The sequence below is a fragment of the Aquila chrysaetos genome, chromosome Z (genome assembly GCF_900496995.4).
Source record: "Aquila chrysaetos chrysaetos chromosome Z, bAquChr1.4, whole genome shotgun sequence".
In the NCBI taxonomy this organism is placed as follows: Eukaryota; Metazoa; Chordata; class Aves; order Accipitriformes; family Accipitridae; genus Aquila; species Aquila chrysaetos.
The window spans coordinates 56,258,694-56,283,814 of record NC_044030.1 but is presented as its reverse complement, the minus strand read 5'-3'; the positions used below and the strand labels follow the sequence as shown (position 1 = coordinate 56,283,814).

At 37.7% G+C, this 25,121-nt stretch overlaps 1 protein-coding gene across 5 annotated transcripts in view; it reads left to right on the top strand.

Moving 5' to 3' along the window:
• Window positions 1–25,121, top strand: part of RIC1 (RIC1 homolog, RAB6A GEF complex partner 1) — a 57,495-nt gene that overhangs the window by 23,831 nt on the left and 8,543 nt on the right. For 2 of the 5 annotated variants that reach the window (XR_005931531.1, XM_030003663.2), the window contains exons 4-18: window positions 10,261–10,368; window positions 11,521–11,663; window positions 11,894–12,030; window positions 13,024–13,115; window positions 14,180–14,268; window positions 15,276–15,420; window positions 15,927–15,975; window positions 17,112–17,264; window positions 17,617–17,820; window positions 19,212–19,250; window positions 19,522–19,632; window positions 20,230–20,319; window positions 20,912–21,072; window positions 22,093–22,231; window positions 24,144–24,260. Coding sequence is in view for 4 of the 5 variants with exons in the window: in XM_030003663.2 (XP_029859523.1) it covers window positions 10,261–10,368; window positions 11,521–11,663; window positions 11,894–12,030; window positions 13,024–13,115; window positions 14,180–14,268; window positions 15,276–15,420; window positions 15,927–15,975; window positions 17,112–17,264; window positions 17,617–17,820; window positions 19,212–19,250; window positions 19,522–19,632; window positions 20,230–20,319; window positions 20,912–21,072; window positions 22,093–22,231; window positions 24,144–24,260 (1,777 nt within the window). In the remaining variant the exon portion in view is untranslated. Of the gene's footprint in view, window positions 1–5,407; window positions 5,427–10,260; window positions 10,369–11,520; window positions 11,664–11,893; window positions 12,031–13,023; window positions 13,116–14,179; window positions 14,269–15,275; window positions 15,421–15,926; window positions 15,976–17,111; window positions 17,265–17,616; window positions 17,821–19,211; window positions 19,251–19,521; window positions 19,633–20,229; window positions 20,320–20,911; window positions 21,073–22,092; window positions 22,232–24,143; window positions 24,261–25,121 lie in introns of those variants that run through there. The other 3 variants (XM_041120667.1, XM_030003664.2, XM_030003665.2) reach the window with 3 other exon arrangements.

Sequence of the window (25,121 nt, the reverse complement as noted above, 5' to 3'; positions counted from 1 at the left end):
CAAATTTTTAGCTTTGTAAGCTGTGATAAGGTACAGTAATTTTTTTTTGAGAAGTTTCCAAAGGAACTTGTACAGATATTCCTTTGTTTCACAGTGAAGAGATGTGTAACACCATCACAGTAGAGGCTTCCCTGTACTGAACTGATAGTTATTTCTGTTTAGAGTTCTGTCAAGGAGAGTGACTTAGGATTTGTCACTCAAAAAGGCAGCATGCAGTGACTTAATGCTGAGGATACTTTTGCCTTTAAAAAAGACAAAACCTAAAAAACTTTACATTGTTAATAAACTAAACATGGTAACTGGAGATTCTTTTTGCCTCAGATTTCTTCATATCCTCAAGTGGAGCCTGCATTTGAGGGGTGGGGGAAAGTGATATGAATGTTGTGTAAATTTAGAATGAGACCTCAGTGCTATAGATTTTTAAGTACCTGAAAATACTTTAAAAATTGAAGTTGTTTTCTAACCAATACGGGCATGTGAACAAGCTAGTGTTTATATCCTGGTTTACAATGCTGTATTGTTGCTTATACGTCTGGTTACTGTATTCATGTCCTACTCTTTCTGGCACTTCTCAAAGTTTTTTCCTTTTCTATAGCATATTGGTTTATAGGTGCCATAAATTACCTCATCAGTGGGGATTTTTTTCCTGATTCAGTGGACTTAAGATTAGTATGTACAAAGGTTTTGAACTTTAAACTCTGCAAGGGTAACTGATGAGGTGTACAGTTAATTAACTTAGCAAATAATTTTTGTTCAGGATTAAGCTTGTGCTAAACTTTAACAGTGTGGTTTTCCCCATAAGTTGTTTTTGGCATTGGTTGGAAAATGTATTTTTAAAACTAGATTAGTTGTAGAATTTTTATTAACCATTATGGCACTTGCTAGCCCTTGATGTGGTTCAGGAGGTTTAAAATGTCATCAAGAAGTCTTTGCAACTGGAATAATAATTGATAAACCATTTAGCTTTTTTACATGAATAATTGATGAATATGCTAGCTAGTTTTTTCTCTACTCAGACCACAGAAACCTGTAACTATCTAATTGCGTAGAAAAGGCTGTGCTAAGAATTACTTTTCTAAACCCTTATTCATTCTTTATAGTTGTTTCCATAGACTCTCTTTAAAGTTTGTCCAGCTCTTGCCAATCTGTGTGCGTATAGCTCTGGATCCAGCCAGACATATTTCATCTTCAGCTGGTGCCTGCCTGCAGTGTATGGTGGAGAGATGCAGGTTTAGGGGTGAGAAGGAGCTAGTTGTGTGGAAATCAGAGCTCATAGTGTAACTTGTTTTACTTGTTTAAGAACCTTTCCTAAAAAGCACAGTGGGCAGTGAATTGATAGTGAAGAATCACACGTTTAGAGGTGACGCAGGCTTTTTGAATCAGGTACAAAAAAGTTAAGTCCTTAGCTGTACAGACAATTCACTAACTGAAGTCTTCATGTGAACCATTTTAAAACAGTTATTAAATATTGTGTAATTGTGCTAATGCAACAGTAATGGCTGTTGTCAGTTTTTTGCTTTTATGCTTTCAAGGAGAGCAACTCAGAGTTCTTGGTGGTGTAAATTCATTTAGAAACCTTGTTTGCCCTATTTTTCTCACATGTATAATGCTCTTAATAGTTGAAACATAACCCAGAGATCTGCCCTGAGGCTGGATAATATGAGTGGCAGGGTGTGGGGGATAGTATGGGCAAGTATGTAGGACAGTGGGCACTTCCAGTGTTTTGGAACTTTACCTCTGAACAAGTGCAGAATCCAGAAAAACTAGTAAAATGTTTGGAAAAAGTATGCTGTCACCCTGGCAATTCCAGAGACACACAAATAACTGCAACGTGCTGGGGCCTGGCCTATGCCTGTCGAGCCCAGTTCAACACTATTCAATACCCTCAAGGAGAAGAGCAGGTCTCTGGATCTCACAACAAAACTGCGGCTACTCCAGCCCTGGCGACAGGCACTGCAGCTGAACCAGAGAACCAGCCTGTGCCAGTTATCAGTTGCCTCCATACAGAAGAGGAAATACACAAAAAAAATCAGTGTGCTAGGGTTATCACGGGAGCAGTAGGAAGCAGCAGAACCAGAGGTAATAATGCGATCCCTATCCCTGAATGAGCTGTGGGATATGTGGAAAGATTTCAGCCATTGTCCAGGAAAACACATTATCAGCTGGCTGCTTAGATGCTGGGACAATGGGGCTAGTAGCCTGGAATTGGAGGGTAGGGAAGCCAAGCAGCTGGGATCACTTTCTAGGAAAGGTTGTATTGATAAGGCAATTGGAAAAGGGACACAAGTCCTCAGCCTCTGTAGGTGACTCCTGTCAAGCATGAAGGAAAGGTACCCCTTCAAGAAGATGTTATATGTCAACCAGGCAAGTGGACAACAATGGACAGAGTTATTCAGTACCTGAGGGAATTAGCTGTGCTGGAGATGTTTTGTTATGACCCAGACAATGCACAATCACCCAGAGATCCAGGCATGGACTATCGTGGCCTGAATGAAGTCACACTGCCACTGAATGCTGCCGTGCCAGACATGCTAGAACTTCAATATGAACTGGAGTCCAAGGCAGCCAAGTGGTATGCCACAATTGATATCGCTAATGCATTTTTCTCAATCCTTCTGGCAGCAGAGTGCTGGCCACTGTTCGCTTTTCCACTGACCTCGGTATCTGCATAGGTGTTTCTCTCACATTCTACTCCTCCGCTGCAGGTTTCCCATTCTTAAATATGTGATCCCAGAGGTGCTACCACCATTGCTGATGGGCTCAGCCTTGGCCAGAGGCGGGTCCAACTTTGAGCCAGGGAAGCTTCTAGCAGCTTCTCACAGGAGCCACCCATGTAGCCTCTTCCCCACTATCAAAACCCAGCCACACAAATCCAAAACAAATGGCAAGATGAATATCATGAGAGCCCAGTGAATGTGATCAACAAAATAGCAGCTATGTCTCCACCGACTAATAAAAGGGGAACATAAGCTTTCTTAGGCATTGTGGGTTTTTGGAGGATGCATATTCCAAATTACAGTCAAATTGTAAGTCCTCTCTCTCAAGTGACCCAGAAGAAGAACCATTTTAAATGGGGTCCTGAACAACGACAAGCCTTTGAACAAATTAAACGGGAGATTGTTCATGCAGTAGCCCTTGGGCCTGTCCAGGCAGGACAAGATGTTAAAAATGTGCTCTATACCGCAGCTGGGAAGAATGGCCCTACCTGGAGTCTGGCAGAAACTGCTGTGGGAGACCTGAGGCCAACCCCTAGGATTTTGGAGTCGGGGATGTTGAGCATCTGAGGCTCACTATACTCCAATAGAAAAAGAGACACTGGCAGCTGCCTCAGAAGCGGTTGGTACTGAAGCACAGCTCCTCTTAGCACCCCAACTGCTGGTGCTGGGCTGGATGTTCAAAGGGAAGGTTCCCTCTAAACATCATGCAACTGATGCCATGTGGAGTAAGTGGGTCGCACTGATCACACAATGAGCTTGCATAGGAAACCCTAGTCACCCAGGAATTTTGGAAGTGATCACAGACTGGCCAGAAGGCAAAGATTTTGGAATATCACTAGCGGAGGAGGTGACCCATGCTGAAGAGGCCCCACCGTATAAAAAACCACCAGAAAATAAGAGGCAGTATGCCTTGTTTACTGATGGGTCCTGTCACATTGTAGGAAAGCATTGGAGGTGGAAGGCTGCTGTGTGGAGTCCTACACGACAAGTTGCAGACAACTGGTGAAGGAGAAGGTGAATCAAGCCAGTGTGCAGAGGTGAAAGCCATCCAGCTAGCTTTAGACATTGCTGACTGAGAAAAATGACCAGTGCTCTATCTCTGTACTGACTCATGGATGGTGGCAAATGCCCTGTATGGTTGATTACAGTAATGGAAGCAGAGCAACTGGCAGCGCAGAGGTAAACCCGTCTGGGCTGCCGCACTGTGGCAAGATATTGCGTCCCAGCTAGAGAATTTGGTTGTAAAAGTGTGTCACGTAGATGCTCATGTACCCAAGAGTCAGGCCACTTAAGAACATGAAAATAGCCAACAGGTGGATCAGGCTGCTAAGATTGAAGTGGTTCAGGTGGATCTGGACTGGAAACATAAGGTTGAATTATTTATGGCTTGGTGGGCCCATGACACCTCAGGCCATCAGGGAAGAGATGCAACATGTAGATGGGCTCATGACTGAGGGGTGGACTTGACCATGGATAGTACAGCATAAGTTATGCATGAATGTGAAACATGCTGCAATTAAGCAGGCCAAGTGGCTAAAGCCCCTGTGGTATGGAGGGCAATGGCTGAAATATAAATATGGGGAAGCCTGGCAGATTGACTATATCACACTCCCACAAATCCAACAAGGCAGGCACCATGTGCTTACAATGGTGGAAGCAACCACCGAATGGCTGGAAACATATCTCGTGCCCCATGACACCACCTGGAACACTATGCTGGGCCTTGAAAAACAAGTCTTATGGCGACACAGCACCCCAGAAATAATTGAGTCAGACAATGGGACTCATTTCCAAAACAACCTCATAGACACCTGGGCCAAAGAGCATGGCATTGAGTAAGTATATCACATCCCCTATCATGCACTAGCCTCCAGGAAAATCAAACGATACAATGGACTGTTGAAGACTACACTGAGAGCAGTGGGGGGTGGGACTTTCAAACATTGGGACACCCATTTAGCAAAAGCCACCTGGTTAGTCAACACCAGAGGACCTGCCAATTGGGCTGGCCCTGCCCAATCAGAACTTTATGTACTGTAAAAGGGGATAAAGTCCCCATAGTGCACATGAAGAGTATGTTAGGGAAGACAGTCTGGGTCACTCCTGCCTCAGGCAAAAGCAAACCCATCCATGGGATTGCTTTTGCTCAAGGACCTGAGTGCACTGGGAGGGTGATAAGGAAGGATGAGGAAGTCACCTGTGTGCCTCAAGGGGAGTTGATGTTAGGTGAGAATAGCCAATGAATTAAATTGTGTGATGTTAATTGCTATATAAACCTGCCACTGTATGTCATCATTGCTATAGTTGTGCTATGCTGTGCTGTGCTACATCAATGGTATTACAGTTAGAATCGCTTAGATTAAGGAAGAATGACAAAACCGAGGGAAGTGCAGTAGTGATGGGACCAGAACCGACTTCAGCATGCAACAGTCCAACATTACACACCATACTCCTGCTGTGCTCGATGTCACCCACCCGCCGCACTGCACCGAAGCCCAATCCTGCTCTGCTGACTAAGCGGACTTCACAACACCCTTCCTGCCCAGACCGACTGTTCTGACAGATGGAGCCCAAAGTGATGGACTGAATGAACTCAACCCATAGACTAAAGGAATGATCCCTGTCCCTCTCCCTCTCACTCTCCCACCCCCACCCCTCTCTCTCTAAGGACAGGAAAGGTGGTGGTAGTTAAGTGGGATGCATTGGAAAGTATGGGACCTGACCATGATGTAAATGGTATAGAATAAAGGGTGGATTCTGTCCTGGTTTTGGCTGGGATAGAGTTAATTTTCTTTCTAGTAGTGGGTATAGTGTTAGGGTTTGGATTTAGCATGAGAATAATGTTGATAACACACTGATGGTTTTGATTGTTGCTAAGTAGTGTTTATACCAAGTCAAGGATTTTCCAGCTTCTCATGCCCAGCCACCAAGAAGGCTGGAGGGGCAGAAGAAGTTGGGAGGGAACAGAGCCAGGACAGCTGACCCAAACTGGCCAAGGGGGTATTCCATACCATGTGGCATCATGTCCAGTATATAAACTGGGGGGAGTTGGCCAGGGGGGAGGGCGGGTTGCTGCTCCGAAGCTAACTAGGCATCAGTCAGTGAGAGGTGACCAATTGCATTTTGTGCATCACTTGTTTTGTATATTCCAATCCTTTTATTATTATTATTGTCATTTTATTATTGTTGTTACTGTCATTAGTATTTCCTTCCTTTCTGTCCTGTCAAACTATTTATATCTCAACTCGCAAGTTTTACTTTTTTTTCCCCTGATTCCCTCTCCCATCCCACTGGGACGGGGGAGTGAGTGAGCAGCTGTGTGGTGCTTAGTTGCTGGCTGGGGTTAAACCACAACACCATTTTAGCAGCAGCAATTAAGAATATCATAGCCCCAAAGTAGTATAAAAATATTTTACCTTGTTTGTATCAATTATTTGTTCTAAAGGTATTTACTGATGAACAAGGGTGGAGTCTTTAATATTTTTTTCAGTAAAATGTCTCCATTACATCCCAAGCAGCTGCAATTTGACTAGTGGGAATGGCTGCTACTGACTTGTTTGTTGTCTGTTTGGTTTTTTAGTTAATGAGATATCCGCCATTGTCTGTTTGTTTGGTTTTTTAGTTAATGAGATATCTGCCATTAGCCACACTAAATTTTTTTGGAAGCATAGTATTTGTTGACTGTGAGAGCATCTCTGAACTTTTCTAAACTATTATCCAGATATAATAGCTATCTATATTACTATGATTACCCCAGATAGTAAAATGGAAACTTAAATCCTAATCTAATGCTATTTTTACCTCTGGAATAGGATTCTCCAGTAACAAGCAGAGAACAGTGAACACTATTTTGAAATACTTAGAACAGACTAAAAAAGATGATGTGTTATATACCTTAATTGCAAATTATAATGAAGTCCTTAAGTACCTCTGTTCAGATTCTCCTGTAATTAACTTCCTAAGTATTTCTTAGTTTCTTCTGCTAGCAGTGACTAAGTCTGGTAACTGATATTACTGACTGAGTTTTGTCTGTGGATCATGCTGTATCACTTAACCGCTGTGCATGTAGTGGAGGACATAAGTGTGGTACTGTGTTGCTAGAAAAATTAGCTGGCTGGTGTCCTGTTTCCTCTCTGAACCTCACCCCACCCCAGATAACAAACTCCAAGGAGAGTCTTCCTCCCAGTTCAGGGGAGGCTAGCTGATTATATTTTTGCATGGTGCTGCCTCTTTCTTGAATTTAGGATGCTTAAGGTTTGTTGTTTGGGGTGGGGGGGGCATTAAATACACTTCTTCGTTTTCTTATTGTTGCATCTTGCATCATAGTTTGAGCTTACAGTTTTTTCTTCTGAAGAACCAAAGTGTTACTTCCAGAGCCAGTTCTTCCCTTGTAAGAGGATCAAATGAATACAAAAAAATCATGACTTCATGCTAAGAATTTTAGCAATTTACTTATTTATAGGCTTTTCTTTCATTTTGGGGAAATCAGGTTAGAACTGAGCAGCAGGAGAAGGTTAATGTGGGGAATGCTGAGAGGATTGGAGTTGGGAGAAAGAGGGCAAGCCCTTAAGGTGGCCTTATGTTTGCCATTCCTCTTTACCCTTATTTAAAATGCGATTCATGAGGTACGGTTACATAGCCTTTCAACATGTGAAAGATGTTTTGTTACACCATATAGTGCTCTGTTTTCTGTGAACAAGCATATCACTGATGACATGCTAAATAGGGAACAGAGAATGAACCTGGTGATTTCAAAAATACACCCTGATCTTCAAATCAAGATCTGAAACTTCCCCATAAACCTTGTGTTCTACCTTTAAAAATACAGCCTGGTATTCCTAATCTTTCCATGTTTGGGGTTTTCTTGGATTGCAGATGTAGTGGGAGATTTTTCATAATTCCAAGTGTTGAGAGATTTTTATTCACAGGTTTAGTTACGTTAACAGATGCTGTGGTAATAGAAGTGAAGTAATTATATTTGTTTCGACATGCAGCTAGTCAGTCACTGGAATGTGTCGGTTCCTCTCAATTCTTGTGCAAAAGCAAGCTACTTACAGTTTGGCTACAACAATAGCAGATGCCGATGTGGCAACCCGGACCAAACATTCTTTCCTTCTTCCGTCAGCAGTGCACATTCTTCGTTTAAAGGTCAAAGTTAACTAGTAAGGCTGATTCATGCAGATGTGGACTGTATGAACCCAGTGTACTTTAGATTGCAGCCCTTTTGCACCCATAGTAAGGGTTTCTTTGAATCAGTGAATTTGACGTAATCACAGGCAATGAATTAAAATACTGGCATTTTGGAGTTTGTCGTGATGGTAGTGCCTCAGTGGAAAAATATATACGCCGCAGATGGTAACAAATTTGCTGAAACTAGCTCATGAAACTGAAAATATTCAAATATTCTTGCAAATTATTTTTATCAAAGTTGTTTGAAGAAAAAGAAGCCTGCCCATATGGAGACTTGAAATTTCTCTTCCAGAAAAGATGTCTTTTAAACCATATTATTCCCATTCTGGCTTTATAGTTTGTGCTGTGCAGAAACACTGTGTTTATACTTCGTTATATACCTCAGTCAGTTACAACTGGCACGTTATATGGTGTGTTATACATATATAACAGTAACATTTATGCATTACACAACCGTTTTCTCTCAATTTTAGTAATTTGCTTACAAGATTTAGTTGTACCACTGATTCTTGATAACCCAGAGTCATTTCATCTTGATTGGGAGTATACTATCTGGACCTGTATGTCCATATGGGTTGAAAGGCATGTCTCCAGACACCTGGGGTTTTCTAAGTGTTTCTCCAACCCACACGATACTGCATTGCAGATAGTGACATAGAGATTTGAAGGAATTAATCCTGTATGATACACTTTTTATCTGTGAAATCCCTGACTCTAAAAGATACCAGGCCAAATCAGGTGGATTTCGCTTCGTGAACTTCAAGAAATGCAGTCTCATTTGCTGTTTTAAAAAAACCCCACAACACTCGTATTAACTTGTCACCTTTTTTAATTTTTTTTTTTATTTCAGGCCTCCTGTCAGTCCATGATAGCTAGTTTACATGAAGGGCTATTCTTTCCCAAGACACCTGTATTTTGTAATTAATTGCCTTTTGAAATGCAAAACAAACATTTTAATAATTTAATGTTTATACAAGTTACCATCTGTGGGTGGTAGATTAACTATAACCCTACAGTAGTTTTTTCTCATTTTTTGCTGTAATCCTTCATGGTCACCATACATCTGCTAACTCCAGAATGTCAAAGGTTGCCTTGGCCTTACCTTAGCTAGCATATATCTTTTGTCCTTGCTGGATAAGAAAAGGTGTAGTATCCATCAAAGAATAACAGATGTGAACTTTGTGTTTTCTATAAAATGGTAGTAGAATAAGGCACTTGTCAACTGAGATAACCAAGACAGAAAAGAGATTGAGGTATCCTCGTGGTGTCAAACTTACCTAAACCTGCAGCTGCTTTGGTTTCTGCCATGTCTTAGGCAGTTGCATTGGCTGCCCTGGTGTAAAATTAAAGAAGTGTTTTGTCAGTTAAGATTCAGGTAAAGGTTACATAGATTTGTGTATGTATCTGTTGTTTCTGACTAATGAAGTTATACTAAACTCTTAACTTGTCTGCAATGTCTGTTTCATGCATAAAGTGCTCTTTTTACTAGCATAATGCTCATGACATGGGTGAACTGGATGATATGTTACAATACTTATGATTGTATGTCAGTTTTCATTTTAAAAAAAAAAAAGTTAATGAAATGCATGGCACATCTGATAACCCAGACAAATAAGAAATACTTTAATGATGCTGTATTGAGTTTTAAAAATAACTGCATTTCATTAGAGAATGAAATGTGAAATTTAAAATGAGGAAAATAAAAATTGGAAGCTTTCTACATCTAGAAGTTGATACTGTGTAATGGTCTTTAAAGGAAGAGAATCAGTGCTCAGTCATCTCTTTTCTTAGTAGGTCTTAGGTTTATTGTTAATTTGTTATAGGGAGATACATTCTTATGAATTACTGTAATAAATGTCTTACCTGTTAGGTTATGCATGCTGAATTAATAGTATAGACATTGATCTGGCAAAAGGAACTGGAGAAACATGTACATTTTACAGTCTATAATATCTGTAATGCATCTTGGCAAAGAATGAATTGGAGATACTTAAAAATTCAACACATAATGGAAACAGTTGAATACCATTTTATTGAATCAGAATTTGCATTAATATATATAACTTATTTTAGGATTATTAAGATGGGCTGCACAGCTATCGTAGTGTTCATTTTCTGTTCATTGTTTTATTTTTGCTTGCATATTCTTTATAGACATATAGGATGATATGACAGACTAAACTTTTTGCACTAAAATGATGTTCTAGATACTAAGTGCTGCTCTGTGGCAGGCTGCACGAGTGCCTAGTGTATATATATGTAGGGGGGAAAAAAAACATGGGAATGTAAATCAGTAACTTACCTCTTTTAGGGGACATCTTGTTTCAGTTGTAGTATTTCTCTTTTATTTTAGAGGAAGCCCACATCTGAAGGGAACCCCACATTATAAGGAAGAACAATGTGCTCCTTCATTAAATCTAGAAATGAAGAAAGTGCTGGACTTGCAAGCCTCTATCACAAGGTATGCTCACTAATCCTGTCTTAAGAATTTTTTTGCATATAGCAGTTGTTCAAAAAGTGAAGGGGAAACTAGATGGAAAAAAACTTATAGTAAATTTTTAGACTTATTAATAGTAGGGACTAATAGTTACTAATAGTTAAGTTACTATTACTAAATCTAAGGACGTGAAAAAGTAAATTGCTGTTTAATAATTCTTTCTTTCTGTGCTTGGCTATACTGATATTTTTAGCATATAGAAGTATAGAGCACATGTATGTTCAGTATTACATTACGTTACTATAAATGTGTTTGTCCTTGGCCTCAGAAGTATGGATTAGAGATTTCATGGAGACATAGATACATAAGAGCAAAACTGTATGTAGCATTTCAACATTTCTTCAGCTGCCCACAGATTGTCCCTATTTGTCCTGGAAAAACTTTCTGTTTATCTCTTCCTTTTTTGTGGTGATTGCCTTCCCTATAAAATAAGCTTTGAACTTGCCAAATAAGTGTTTGTGAAAAGTTAGTGAAACTGTGTGGCACTGGCGTGGGGTAGAAAAGTAACAAAGTGCAATCTGGGAAGACGCCCAATAGGAGGAAATGGATGTTTGAAGAAATGCAGTATATGCTGGAAAAAGATTTCCTAGGAAGCTGGAGGTTGTTGTCTGCATGCAAACAGATTAACAGTAGTTTTCAGTATTTTGGAGATGTTTGAGGAAGGATTTAGGAGAACTCTAATTTCTACTTAATCAGTGAGCTTAGACCATGGGTTAGAAAGTGTTGTGGATTATTTACAGCCTAGGCAATATTGGTAATTTTCTAGGATGGGTGAATTGTTGGTAGATTGTTGGTAACAATGTCTTATGTTTAGTCAAAAGTATTAAAAAGATCTTCAGCAGTTTCTATACCAGTTAAATAGTTACTCTAACAATACAGACCTGTTAAAGAGCTCTGATTCCTGGAGAAAAATAGAGACATATACCATAGTTTGTCAGCTTGGTACCTTTACTGTCTAGATGATTTAGGCACTTAGTTTGTAACTTATTTGATGTAACTTCTCAACATAGTTGCTGATAGAGGAGGCAGTAAGATGCTGTTTATGACATTAATTGATTTTTCTGTGACATTGATTTGAGATGCAGTTTTTCAGAGAATGACAAATACATTTGTTAGTTTGCAGTCCATGTTAGAGGATCTACTTGTTGCTACTGCTGATGGATTTCTCCATCTCGTTCACTGGGACGGTATGACCAATGGAAGGAAGGCCATCAACCTATGTACAGTTCCATTTTCTGTGGACCTGCAGTCTTCTCGAGGTAAGTTTTGGGTTTTTTTATTGCTTTTGATGGTTAACTATTTGCAAAATACCATCTAATATAAAATATTATCTCTGTTCTCAAGCAGAGATTAGAAAAATGTGCCTTTTATAAATGTGAACAAAATAGCTTGTTTACATTGTTTTTTTCTTTGAAGTAAGAAGAAAACAACTGAAAAGGCTGTTGGCTTGCAATATCACTGTGTTTTTAAATTAATCTTGTTTTCTCAGCAGGTTCATTTTTGGGCTTTGAAGATGTTTACATCAGAGATATGGAATACTGTGCCACGCTTGATGGTTTTGCTGTTGTTTTTAATGATGGCAGAGTTGGTTTCATTACACCAATGTCAAGTAGATTCACCGCTGAGGTATATTTCCTTTAGTATTTCTAGCATGTACCCTACAATGAATGTGTTTTCCTTGGTCTCTGCATTTCAGTTAGCTTTCTACTTTAAATTCTGTTCAGCTGCAATGAAACTAAAATTTAGCAACTACTTAGGAGATATCATAAGAACAAGACTATATTTCATGCCATAATTTGAACTAGATTGTTCTAGGGCTAGTAGCTGTCTATGGGAGGGCATAACTGACAGTAGATTTAATTTTAGTTTATTGCTTCAAAATGTCATTATAGTTCTGAGATTTTCTGTCTTTGTGACAGGCTTCCTGTTGCTAGTTGTAAGTGGGGTGGTAAGAAGTGGTTTCTCCTATGGCAAAGTATCATAAGTGCTATTTCTAGCTTTTAGCTGTAATCAAGGCTAACTGTTCTTAGAGTGACAAACATACTTCAGAATTTGTTTTAAAGGAATCTTTTCCAAGTTAGGTGTTTTCTTACCTGTAATTCAGCCTACAAACTGTACTACATTTTGTCATTAGATCTCGTTAATTTAATTACAGAAAACCCAGCAGGATTTGTGTAGTGTGTCTGAAACTCCTTCACACACTTAACAATATCTGCGACTTGAGCTGTTGCAGATGGGAGTTTATTTTCCTGTTTTGTGTTTTGTCTTTATCCTCAGTACCATCTACTGATTTTTTTAATGCCGTATCAGAGATATTCTTGCCTTATATGTATTGACTTGCTTTGGTTATTTAGAGCTCTGATAAACAGTTTCCTTACATACTGGCATGTTTCTGTAATTTTTATTAAGAACAATGAAGCCAATTTTACATTTACTGGATTTTGTTTATCTGAGCCATGTCAGTTAATCTTGACATTTGCAATAGAAATTTCTTGAGGTGATGAGGGTCAACTGACAGATCTGTAATATGGCATACATGGGTAGCACATGGGTGGAAGCTGACTAACATGAATAAAAGCACTGTTAAACAAAAAATTCTGTGAATTCCTTTCTTTACAGCAGCTCCATGGTGTTTGGGCACAAGATGTGATTGACGGAACTTGTGTGGCAGTGAATAACAAATACAGGCTAATGGCATTTGGATGTGCCAAGTAAGTTTTGTAAGGCTGGTTCAATGGGGAGGAAAATGATTTCATTATAAAGCTTAAGTACTATTCTTAACAAGTTGTGTTGCAAGAGCTGCAAAGGTGAAAATGATCAGTCTTCTTAGAGATTGTATAATCTGCTCTGTCAAGAGGGTATGAGGGAAGAAATTATTGCGTGCTTGAACTGCAGTTGAAATTGGTGCTTGCTGTTCAGCTTTGGAAAAAAATAGAAAAGTGACTGGACCAGTAGTGAGAATTGGAAAGCGCTGCTGTCCCAGTTAATCTCAAAGCAAGATTATAAAGTCAGTTTTAAGCAGTTAATCGTAATGATATTGGAGAAGAATCAGCACTTTGCACCCAACTGAGAAAATGCTCTGTGAAGTGTTTGATTTCATCAGGAAAAATGTTGCCTGTTTGACTAACTGTGAATATAAATTAAATGTTTCAAAAGTGCTCTTAGTTTTGGTTTTTTGCTTACTGCTCCTTCAAGACAGTTCCTCCTGTATATTACTGCTTCAGCTGGTCTAGAGTGCAGCTTTTTTTTTTTAATTGTATTTTATTTGTTTTTTAAAATGTTCCAAAAGGTCTGGGCAGTTTAGTCTTCAACTGTCTTCTTAAGAAATAGTATTCTCAGTTGTAGTTGTAGTAACAATGCAGTGTGGTGGTGTTTGCCTCTAAAACAGAAATAGTTACTGTAATTCATTGATGTTGGTATGCATTAGTACACTCCTGATGAAGCTTTAGCACTAAGTGAATACTAACTTCCCTCATGGATTGTCTTGCAGTTGGAAGCTCTAAACATATCTGGATTGTGTGTGCATATGTATTTCAGAAAATGAAATAGTCTTAGTGCGTTGGTTATTATAGGCTGGTGTTTTGGGTCCCTCCACTGCCTTCTGGAAAGTATCTTATAAAGTTGTTTCATAAAATTCTTTGAGTGTTACTTGACACAATGTTTCTGTTCTAGATAAATTTGGTATTGGTGAGAAAAAAGCAGCTTTTATTAACCCCCTGAAACTGATGAGAAATCCAAACGGTCTGTAGTCTAAAGCATGTGTAATCTCTTCCAGCGGCTCTGTGCAGGTTTATACAATAGATACCACCACTGGTGCCATGCAGTTTTCTCATAAATTGGAGCTGACACCAAAACAATATCCTGGTAAGCTACTTTTATTGTTAGAATTTTCCAGCTGTTTTTAAGGTATTAAAAGAATATTTTTATCCTTGGCTAGTTAAAGTGTTTGTTGTTTGCATTATCACTGATGGGATTAGTATTTACTCTTCCGTGTTTTTAGTAATTTACTCTTGCACATTTGTTCTTTTAGCTGCTTGCTTTTAACAGACTTCTGGATGTGTTTCATATGTGAGGGCTGGGGCTGGTTTTGGGATTATTGTCTTTTTTTTCTAAATCTGAATCTGAGTTAGCAGTTTACAGACAGTGCTGCTTCTGGTTGTTCCTTTTTAAATACTGCAGATCTTAGTAGTTCCCACATGTAGTCTTGAGATTACTTTTCCATTACTCACCTGAGAAAATGAGAGATTATTGTCAAAACTGATAATGAATATAATAGAGGTGTGAATTAACTTGAAACAACTGACATGCAGGGTACAGAAAAAAACTGAGTAATCCAGCACCCTGCCTGAACTGCAGTGAACAAAAGCTCAGTGGAATTTTTCATGTAATAGTGATGAGTATTGCAGGCTTGAGAGTGAGGAACGTATAAGGTGGGTAAATTCTGTCCTCAGCTGAAAATATGTGTGCTTATTAGGTTTCAACAAAAAAATCAAATCTGTAAATAGGAGAGTTTTACAGTTGTGCTAAGTGCCAAAGGAAGAGGTTTCAAGGGTGAGTATAAAATCTTCTTTTGTCCTAAAAATCATTTTGCCAGAATTGGAGTTCTATGGTTGTGTCATAGCACATTGCATTTCTGGCCTGTTTTCATGTATTCTTAGTTTCCTGTGAAACCAAACATGTAATGGAAAGAAAACATGAATTTCTCATTTGCTGCCTATTCATTTTGAGATGGTCAGTTTGATGAATGCAGCAAAGAAGTTAATTGAAAAATCAAATATTTATTTCCATATGTTTTTGTTTCTACTCTTATGATGAACGCAGTTGAAGAACATTTGATGTTTTTCACATGGTATTTCATTGTTTTTAAACAGATATTTGGAATAAAACAGGACCTGTTAAACTAATCAAATGGTCACCTGATAGCTGTGTTGTGATGGTGACCTGGGAATGTGGAGGCTTGTCCTTATGGAGTGTTTTTGGTGCTCAGCTTATCTGTACTTTAGGAGGTGATTTTGCGTGAGTATCTTTAATGAAATTGTAAAATACTTTATTAAAAACCTTTATTTTTCTAATTAAAAGCATTTAATTAGAAACTGATTCACTGAATTAGCTTTTAAAAATCTTTTTCCATTGTAACTCCTTAGATACTGGAATCATTGAATAATATTTAGGAGGGGATCATTGGAATATAAATGAGAATGTATTATTTTCTTTTTGTAGTGATCTTTTTGCCATAAAAGCAAATTTGCCATAAAAGCAGGATTTAGCAGGCAAATACTAACATTCCCTCAGTGCCAGTATATATTTGCTGAAAATGTGCTAGCATCCAGAAATCACAATTCAGTTTATGCTAGATACCTGACAATTTCATTGCCTTTTATGCTGTGTCATGGATCAAACAGGCTTTATAGTTTGAGGTGAGGTTCAATACAGAACCATGTAACAATACAAAGATAGGAAGATAATTTCTTATTTTGATGAAGTTATTTTCAATCTCAAACTTGTTCTGTTCTGTTTTTAAGGTATCGGTCTGATGGTGCCAAAAAGGACCCTCTAAAGATCAGTTCTATGGTAAATGTGAATGTAAAACCACTGTAATAGGATGGCTGTTAATTTTTAAAATTATTTTTAGCAAAACAGATTTTCAGAAAATCAAACTGGCTTTCTTTAGCTTTATTACTTTTAAAGAGTAAGCTGCCTTTACTATACTTCCTAACACCAATGTTGTATTGAAGGAAGAGGGAAAAGGGGACAGCTGATTTTTTTAAAATTTTTTTTTTCACGTATATGCCTGATCATGAAGTGTGCATGACATGCCTTGGCTTTGCTTTTGATGTTAAGAATGAACACTTTTTGTTTTCCGTAACCTTTTTTTTTTTTTTTTTTTTTTAGTCTGGTGCTGTATTTCAGAGTACAATGAGACACAGAAAAACACTAATTGTAAACTTACTTATTTCTCTAAAATTACTAGCTTACCTTTGCCTGTTGAAGTAGCTTAAGTCAGAATATGAATTAAAGAGAAACTTAGCTGCTGTTGGTTTAATACAAACTAATTAACATGAAGTCCTGCTAGTCTGTCAAATCAGTAGCTGCTGATAAATATCAAACACAATCTTCAAGGCCTCTTTTACAAACCATGAATAATTTTGTACAATACTTCTAAAACTTTTGATTTTATTTATGTATAGGCTAGTTGCTATGAAGATTGGCAATTTTAAACGTGCATCCCAAGTGGATGTACATATTTGCAAGGACAGTACAATGTACCTTTTAAAAAACCCCAAAGATTGAAATTCGGATACCATTGAATTTAATGAACAACGACTGTAATTTTGGGGATCAGGATCTTTTCATACCTGATTCTGTTTGTGGATTTTTTGTTAGTTGCTTTAAGCTGCAAACTAAACAGTCTTCATTACTTATGTGGATGTCTTGCATACTTACTTTTCATTTAATCAACATTTTTTACATAAAAAAGAAAAGAATTTAAGCTAAATTCTTACTGTTCCTTGTGGATTTTACTGCTATGGGTTACTTATGATTCCTGTGATGATGCATTTTAGAACACCAAACTGTGTGGTTTTTTTACTAAGCTCATGTCTGTCATAAGATCAGTTTCAGTTACAGCAAGTTTTTGTAGTTTTTGTTTTCTGAGAATATATAGTGTTGGTTTTGCATTTTTACTATTGTTATTTTTTTACATTCAGACCTGGGGATCAGAAGGATATAATCTGTGGGTTATTGATGGGAATTCTTCTTCAAATGTGAAGCCTGAAAGAGATGTAAATAATGAAGCTCGCCAATTTGGTATTCTGCAGTTTCATTTCATCAAGAGTGCACTCACTGTTAATCCTTGTATGGTAAGTTTTTTGTTGATAAATATATCCTTATTTCAGACCACATTTCCAGTTTTCAGGTGACCTCTGAGTTATTTTTTTAACAGGTTTTAAGTCTGTTCTGTAGCCATTAGTCTGGTCTTCCTTTTTTCATCATAGAGCCTTTAAAATGGTACTTTGGAAATAGTGCTATGCAATACTGTAACATGAAACCTGGTAGTACATAGTGATACAAAAACTGAGAACTGCCTTAATGCTTATTTTTCATATTGTTTACATAGAACTTGTTAATATATTTATCATGTGTTTTCCTTTGTTTTCTGTACATGAAGTTCAAGGTTGCTTTTCTTTTTTTGTTGTTTTGTTTCGAATGTAGAGTAACCAGGAACAAGTCCTCCTTCAAGGAGAAGATCGCTTGTATTTGAACTGTGGAGATGCAACACAGGCTCAGAGTCCCAGAAATACTTCAGCACACTCTGAACATAAGCCTACCAGGGAAAGAGGCCCTTTTTCAGATGGCAGTTTAGATTCTCAGGGTTTAAGCACTTTACTAGGACACAGACATTGGCATGTTGTACAGGTAATTGTTGCTGGTTGCCCATATGTGCTTTGTGCTTGCAAGAGTTTATAGGACTGGAATTTGCAGCTGATCTCACCACTCTGCCATTTTCCTCTAGTTTGAGATCATTGCCTTTTTACTGCCTCTTGGATTTCCCCTGGTACAGCTTTTTCTTATGGCCAAATGGTAAAGGAAAGTTGACAGTCTCAGCCTTGTGGCTATGAGTTTGCATCCTAGCCAATAAAAAAATCTAAATGTCTTCTTGACTTCAGGAAGGAGTAGTTCAATTACTTTCCTATGCTTTGAAAGGGAGAATAAGTGCAACATGCAAGAAATCCTTTAGGGGTTTGTTCTGTTATTTATGCAAATTACTTTAAGCATATTCAGCTGATGAATACAGCCTTTGGACTTTGGCTGTATTTTCAAGCAGTCTTAGATGGCATCTATTTAAGCATGTAATTCAAATTTCACAATATCAATCTTGTGAAAAAGAAATTATTTCCAGGGGCAGTAATGGGACAGATTCTATTTTCTCTGGAATGTAGAAGAAATATTTAATAACTTTTAATCTGTAATTCTAGTGTGTGTTCTTCCATGCTTGAATTGGTAGATATTTTTCTAAATAAATGTTTTTAAAAGGTCCCCAAGATTTTTTTTTTCATCTAGTAAATGAATTGGTATTACTAAACAGCATTTGACTCTAGGCATGTATGTCAGGTTCTAGGTACTATTGAATTTCCACTTTAGCTGAATTTCCACGAGCTGAAACTGGTGCAGGAGGGCAAAGTCCTCATTCTGTGTAGGAGCAAAACTAACACAATTGGAATTACTGAGGGAGCAATATATCCATGAGAACAGCCAGTGGCTGAGCAATGAGAGCACCTACCTCCTTGTAACAGACCAAGGACTGGAGTTTGAACCTGGATTTGTATCATCCCATGTGACATGAACAATCCAGGATCAAGATTTAATTTGATATATCCCAGTCAACTGCTCTCATAACAAGGCTTTTGGATGTGCTGGTGTGTATTTCTGATGGGATTAGAAATTTCATCCCAACACTGAAAGTCCCTCCTGAGTGCTATGTTTATCAAAACTTCTATGTTCCCATGAAAGGCTCTGGTGGAGGAGAAGTACCTAGGGCGGGAGAAGAGCAAATTTTGACTATTAATCTGTAATATAGTATTAGCTGTTGTATGTTGTTAATGCATTTCTGTATTTCTTATATTAAAAACAGGCTAACATTTAGGCTTCAGTAACTTTCTGGGGGTGGGGGGCAGGGGAACCTAATTGTATTTAAAAAAGAAATCCCAATATTAAAATCCTTTAAGCCAGTGTTTTGGAAAAACATGGCCATTGTACAAATTCCTGGTATAGTTATGGTTCTGGTTTTCTCTCTTTTTTTTTTTTAGATTCATAGTACGTATCTAGAGAGCAACTGGCCTATAAGGGTGAGTTATTTAAAGAATATGTTCTTGCCTCTTTAAAGGTATGGGGTGTTGATAACTGTCCCTTAGGGCTGGATGAGCTCAGGAAGATGCAATCATTGTTTTAAATTACAGAAAGAAGAATATATGTTGGGCAGTAAAGTAGAAAACATGAAGATACCTTACAAGTTTTGACTCTGACATTATATTGCCTTGTAGTGATGTGCACTAGGGATAGGATGTATCATTTAAATAAGTTCCCTCCTGAGGTTCTGGGTTTTTTCTCTTTGAACAGTTTTCAGCTATTGACAAGCTTGGACAGAATGTAGCTGTTGTTGGCAAGTTTGGTTTTGCACATTATTCTTTACTTACCAAAAAATGGAAGTTGTTTGGAAACATTACCCAGGTGAGAGGTTATAGTACTTTGTTCAGGTATACTGGGGAGGTTGTATTTCTTGGAATGTGACTCTTAGATTATTTTTTTATTTTCTCCTTTTCAAATAACCTGTAGACACACTTGGGATTATGGATGCTGGTTTTGCATGTGTTTTTCATAAAGTGGCTGCAACACTTATCTTGGGGCTTTGGCACAATAATTCATGTCTGATTATTAAAAGGTTTCCAAATCTGAGTGTACATAGTCAGACACTCCCATATGTCTTATCTGACAGTTTTTGTGAGACATAGCTTTGGATGCTAAGCTTGTAAATTCTGGCCAGAAGCAGAAAGCTAATTTGAGAGAGTTCAGGGATGCCAGTAGCATAAGGAACTGTGGAGCTGTGTTTTGTAAGATGATGTTTGTCTTTCACATGTTATTCTTTAGTACTTTGGGTTTTTTATACAACAAACACTTCATATACATAGGTTGTCTTGCCACTATCAGTAAAGCTGATAGAGATCATGTATGGCTTTCAGAAATTTCCCATAGAATGTACGCGTATGTGTATGTGTGTATAAGTATATAAAAATACATACATATATGTCATTTGCTTGCTTTTTTCAGGAGCAAAATATGACGGTAACAGGTGGCTTAGCATGGTGGAATGACTTCATTGTTCTTGCATGTTATAATTTAAATGATCATCAGGAAGAGGTGACGTATTTTTCTTCAAAGTAAATTAATCATGTTTAGAATATCTGATCTGTTCTACAGTAGTATTATAAATATGAAAAGTTAGATACATAGGTGACTTTTGGTCATGTTCAAAAATTCTTTATTAATATGTAAGTAATTCTTTGCAGAAAAGTTTATTATAGCTATTAAAAACTATTGTCTGCTGACTACCAAGAATGTACTCATTGTTCTGAAAAATTTGTGATGTTTTTGCATGTTATCATGAAGCCTGTTTTGGGGTATCTAGTTACAGTATTTTGGGACACTTTTGTAAGGTGTTAAATTAGATGGGTGGAAGAGCTTTACTTACTCTTTGCTTTTTAAAACAAATGAATAAAACTCCTTCCTTTTGTTTGTTGTTTAGTACTTCAGATTTGGCTGTACTGTTCTTTAACCACTTTGGATGCAATAATATAGTGCAATGGATAAAACATTTGATGAAACTGAAACCCAGTTATTTGTCTTGCTAGAAATCCTTGACAGCCATTCCACAAAAAAGAAAATAATTGAATGTGGAATTACTATTAATTTGTTGGTAAACAGAATCTGTATTCAAACCTTTTCCTTGTAGCTGAGAATCTACCTGCGAACATCTAATCTTGACAATGCATTTGCACACATCACCAAAGTGCAAGCAGACACGTTACTACTGAGTGTCTTCCGGGACATTGTAATACTCTTCAGAGCAGATTGTTCCATTTGCCTATATAGTATTGAGAGAAGGCCTGAGGGGTGAGTATCAGTATTTAAATGCTTTTGCAGTAATGTCCTTGTAAATCTGTTCTCAGTCTGAGTAAATTCTTATCATAATATAAAGTTGTTTGATAACTTGTGGAGTCAGATTTTTAAAATACAGAGGGGTGTTATCTATATGCCCAAGTGATAGTTCACAAGTGTTGTCACTTGCATGCGTGCAGATACGCATATTAGGTGTGGAGGTAGTGACTGAGATACATGTGTTTCCAGCTGTCTGTACAAACATGTTCTAGCTGATAGGGACTTGAAAATGGAATGTAAATAGAAGAAAAAGGTACTAAAAGGCACCCACATATTTGAATATTTTTAATAAAAAATGTTTCTAACATTAAAAGTAGAAATTGGTGACGGTGGTGGTGGAGTAGCAAAGATGAAGAGAGACAATTTTGGTTTGCGGTTGTCGGGAGCTATTTTGGTGCAAAAGAAGTAGCAACGTAAGAGCCAGATACTTTCAGATAGTTAAGATTAGCGAACCTAAGGAGGAGATAAAGATTCCCAGATAGTTCTTTGAAGTGCCTAAGTAGGCAATTTTTCTTACACTTATGGCATCTTGGCTTCAGCAAGAAAGGACCTTTTTTTTTAGCAGAAAGCAAGCTGTTGATCCACTTTGGAGGAAAATACTTTCAATGCTTTTCAAAGAAAACTCCCAACAAAATCCAAACCCTGGAATTGTCTTATTGAAGGGTGAATAGAGTCTTATTCTGAAGCATCTGATGTTGTCTTCTATCCACTTATAGCTGTATTCCCCAAAACTATCAAGATAAAGTAGCCCAGCTTAGGTTTATTTGGTAACTTTATGTAGAGTAGTTACGTGGACCTGTGGGATTCCTGGTTAAAGAAAAGTAATTTTAGTCTATAGAGTAAACTGTTTGCTGAGATTAAGTTGTTTATTTTCATTAGGTTTACTTCAAGGTATTAATTTTATGTTAAATACTATTTTAAACAATATTTTGCAAATATTTTAAAATTGCTAAACATAGTCATTTTTCCTTTCAGTCTTAACCCTACTGCCAGTATCCAAGTTCTTCAAGAAGTGTCCATGTCTCGGTACATTCCTCATCCTTTTCTTGTAGTGTCTGTTACGTTGACATCAGTGAGGACAGAGACTGGCATCACCTTGAAGATGCCTCAGCAGGTAACATGTCTATAGTGCTCAAATTTAAAAGAATTGGTGCCTACATTTGTTAGCTTAGTCCCCAAAGGTTACGTGCTGATAAATGAACCACAAATCAGTGGTTCTTTTATGTGGTAAAATGCGGAACATGTTTTTTCTGATTCTTGTTATATAGACGTTTTATGTGTGAACTGGGGGCGGGGTGGGTGGTGGTAGGAATAAAATCCAAATTCTTACTTCTATTTCCTATCTTCTTTTGTCATCTTGTAAAGTTCGGGGGCAAACGTTGGAGGACAAAGTAAACTTAACTATGTCAAGGGTATGTTTCTCTATTGTGCATTAAAAGTTGAACACCAGAGCAATCCATGGCATTAAGAAGTGCCTTTCTTGCAGCAACAGGTCCATTACTCAAAGAATAAACAGAAAAGAGGAAAAGATGGCATGTGACCCTGTAAGGTTACTTCTAGTCAATTTCCTACTTGCTAAAATAAAGTAAGATGATCTCTCCCACTGGTTATGTCAGGAGATAGGCCAACAGTCAAACAATTACCAAGGTGTGAAGGTGAAGCCCTATCTTAACTCCAAGAAATTACTCAGGCCACTGAAAGCACAGTGCAAAGAGAACTTGCATTTTTGTTCCCTGTTGTGTAAACAAATTAAGCTTAACTATTTGAGTAGGTGCAGTATGAAGCATATTCTCTCATCAGAGCAGCTACCTTAAGATAGTTCGGATGTTGCGCTGTCTGTGAGGCAGGCCTGTAGACATGTGAAGGTGCATATTTTTCTCCACATACCAAGCCACTGGCAGATAGGACAGCAATGGCACAGATGTAAAATCTGAAGCTTTGCGCTTGCTTCCTTCCGTTCATTCTAATTTAGTGTCCCACAATGCTGAACATGTGTCCTGAGACTTTGCTACTATCTTAGACAAGGGCATAAAAGCCAACATGCTTATGGTTTTCTAGTCCATCTTGTTGTGAGACAGCGTCCTTATTCCTGAACTACCTGACATATGGTGTTTCCTAATTTTGAGAAAAAGCTACTGAAACTTTTTAGAGCACTAGTAATATTTTAAACTTAGCTTCAGACTGAACAAATATTACTTCTTTTCTTTCTAAGAGCCCATATCTTCAAACTTTGTCAATCCTCCTGACCAAAAGAAAAGTATTAATGTTAGCACTGAACATGACACTGCACTGTAGACAAAGCAATGTGTCTGACTTAGCAGAGTGTGTCAGCTTTCTCAGTGTTGTTGCCTACTGGTGACCTTAACCCCTGATGCTGCAAATTTACCATACAGACCCCCTACCCATTTATTTTAAAACTAAACTTCATGCACAGCATGGTATTAGCTCCAGTGACTTGGTTTAAAATTAACATGAAACAGTTCTGAAATAAATCTTTAGACATAATACTTTGCTTTCCTGATATACCTAACTAGAAAGATTCTTCTCTAAGTGCAGCTTCTAGAAGTTCAAGATGCTGTACAAGTGTGGCTAAATTCTTTATGGCTCAACTCTTTTCGGCTTCTGTACCAGTGTTAGTCTTTGCAGCCAGATACTGGCAATTATGTAGTGATGATACTGATAAGAACACAGAGCTTTATTTTTCTTAAAATACTGGTGGCTTGCCCATGCCAAGAGGCATAGTTGGAAAAAGCCTGTATGAAATAAACACATGGAATAAGTCTAGTGAACAAGAAACCTTCCAGTATTTACTCCCTTGCACAAGAACTATATGAATGAACCTATCTGTAGGTACCTAGTTCTACTGGATTTTTCTGAGTCCTTCTGCATTGCATTTGGTTGTTAGTCATCTCTGTATGGCAGTGCAGTTAATTTACTCTTTTTATTCTGGATTTGTATTGTGGTTATGGGTCAAGTGATGCATTCAAAAAGCTCAAATAATTTGCATAATACTATTTTATCCTTAGGCTTGTGAAGCTGAAAGTATTATGCTAAACTTAGCAGGACAACTCATCATGTTGCAAAGGGATCGATCTGGACCCCAGATCCGAGATAAGGATAATAATCCTAATCAAAGGAAGCATGTGAGTAAATGTATGTGGAATACTGTATATGGCTTCAAAGATGTCAGTGACTGAAGAAGTTCTGGAAGGGAATGGTCCGGGCATAAAGAAAAGAGGTCTGCAATGCAAGGCAGGGTCTACACTTACAGGCTGAATTGTTAGCTGGAAGTAAATCACTGCTCCCGTGATTTATTTTTTTTCCTAAGAATCTGTGAAATGTTACTACTTAATTATGTGAATGTCTAACCGAAGTATTTACTACTTGTGTTTACTACTTGTATTGCAGTGAAAGATATCAGTTTTAAGCATAAAGGTCCTGTGCAAAATTTGGTATGCAGTAATGACACAGAATCTCCAGTCTATCTAAAACTATTCTGTATGTTTATGGAACATTTCATTTTTTGCAGAGTATGTTTACAAAGTTCCTAAAAACAACAATCATAGAAATCAGTGACTGAACTTTTCAATTTTTCTGCACTGATGAAAAACACTTCTACATGAAAGAAGCACTTTGGGAGAGCGAAATCTGAGAAGTTTAGATGAAGAGTTCTTTGCAGCTCAATCAAACACTAGCAAATTTGGTGTTTGTAGTAATTTTGTCAGTTCTAGGTTGGACTCTTGGGCTCTCTGAAGAAGCAGAGAGCAGATTTTTATTTTCTTCCTTTATTTTCACCCCTCTGGCCTCCTGACTAAGGAGGTTAAAAAAATTGAAAGAAGTGTCTTTTGAGTTAATGTAAGTAATAAGTGATGCTTTCCTAGGTGGTAGGGTGCAGTTAAGGGATAAGCAGATTTGCTGCTTCTTTGTTAGAGGAATAACATGTTTGAAGAGAATAGTTCTTAGCTGAAAAGAGTTGTTGTGAAGTGGGTAAAAAAAAAACCAAA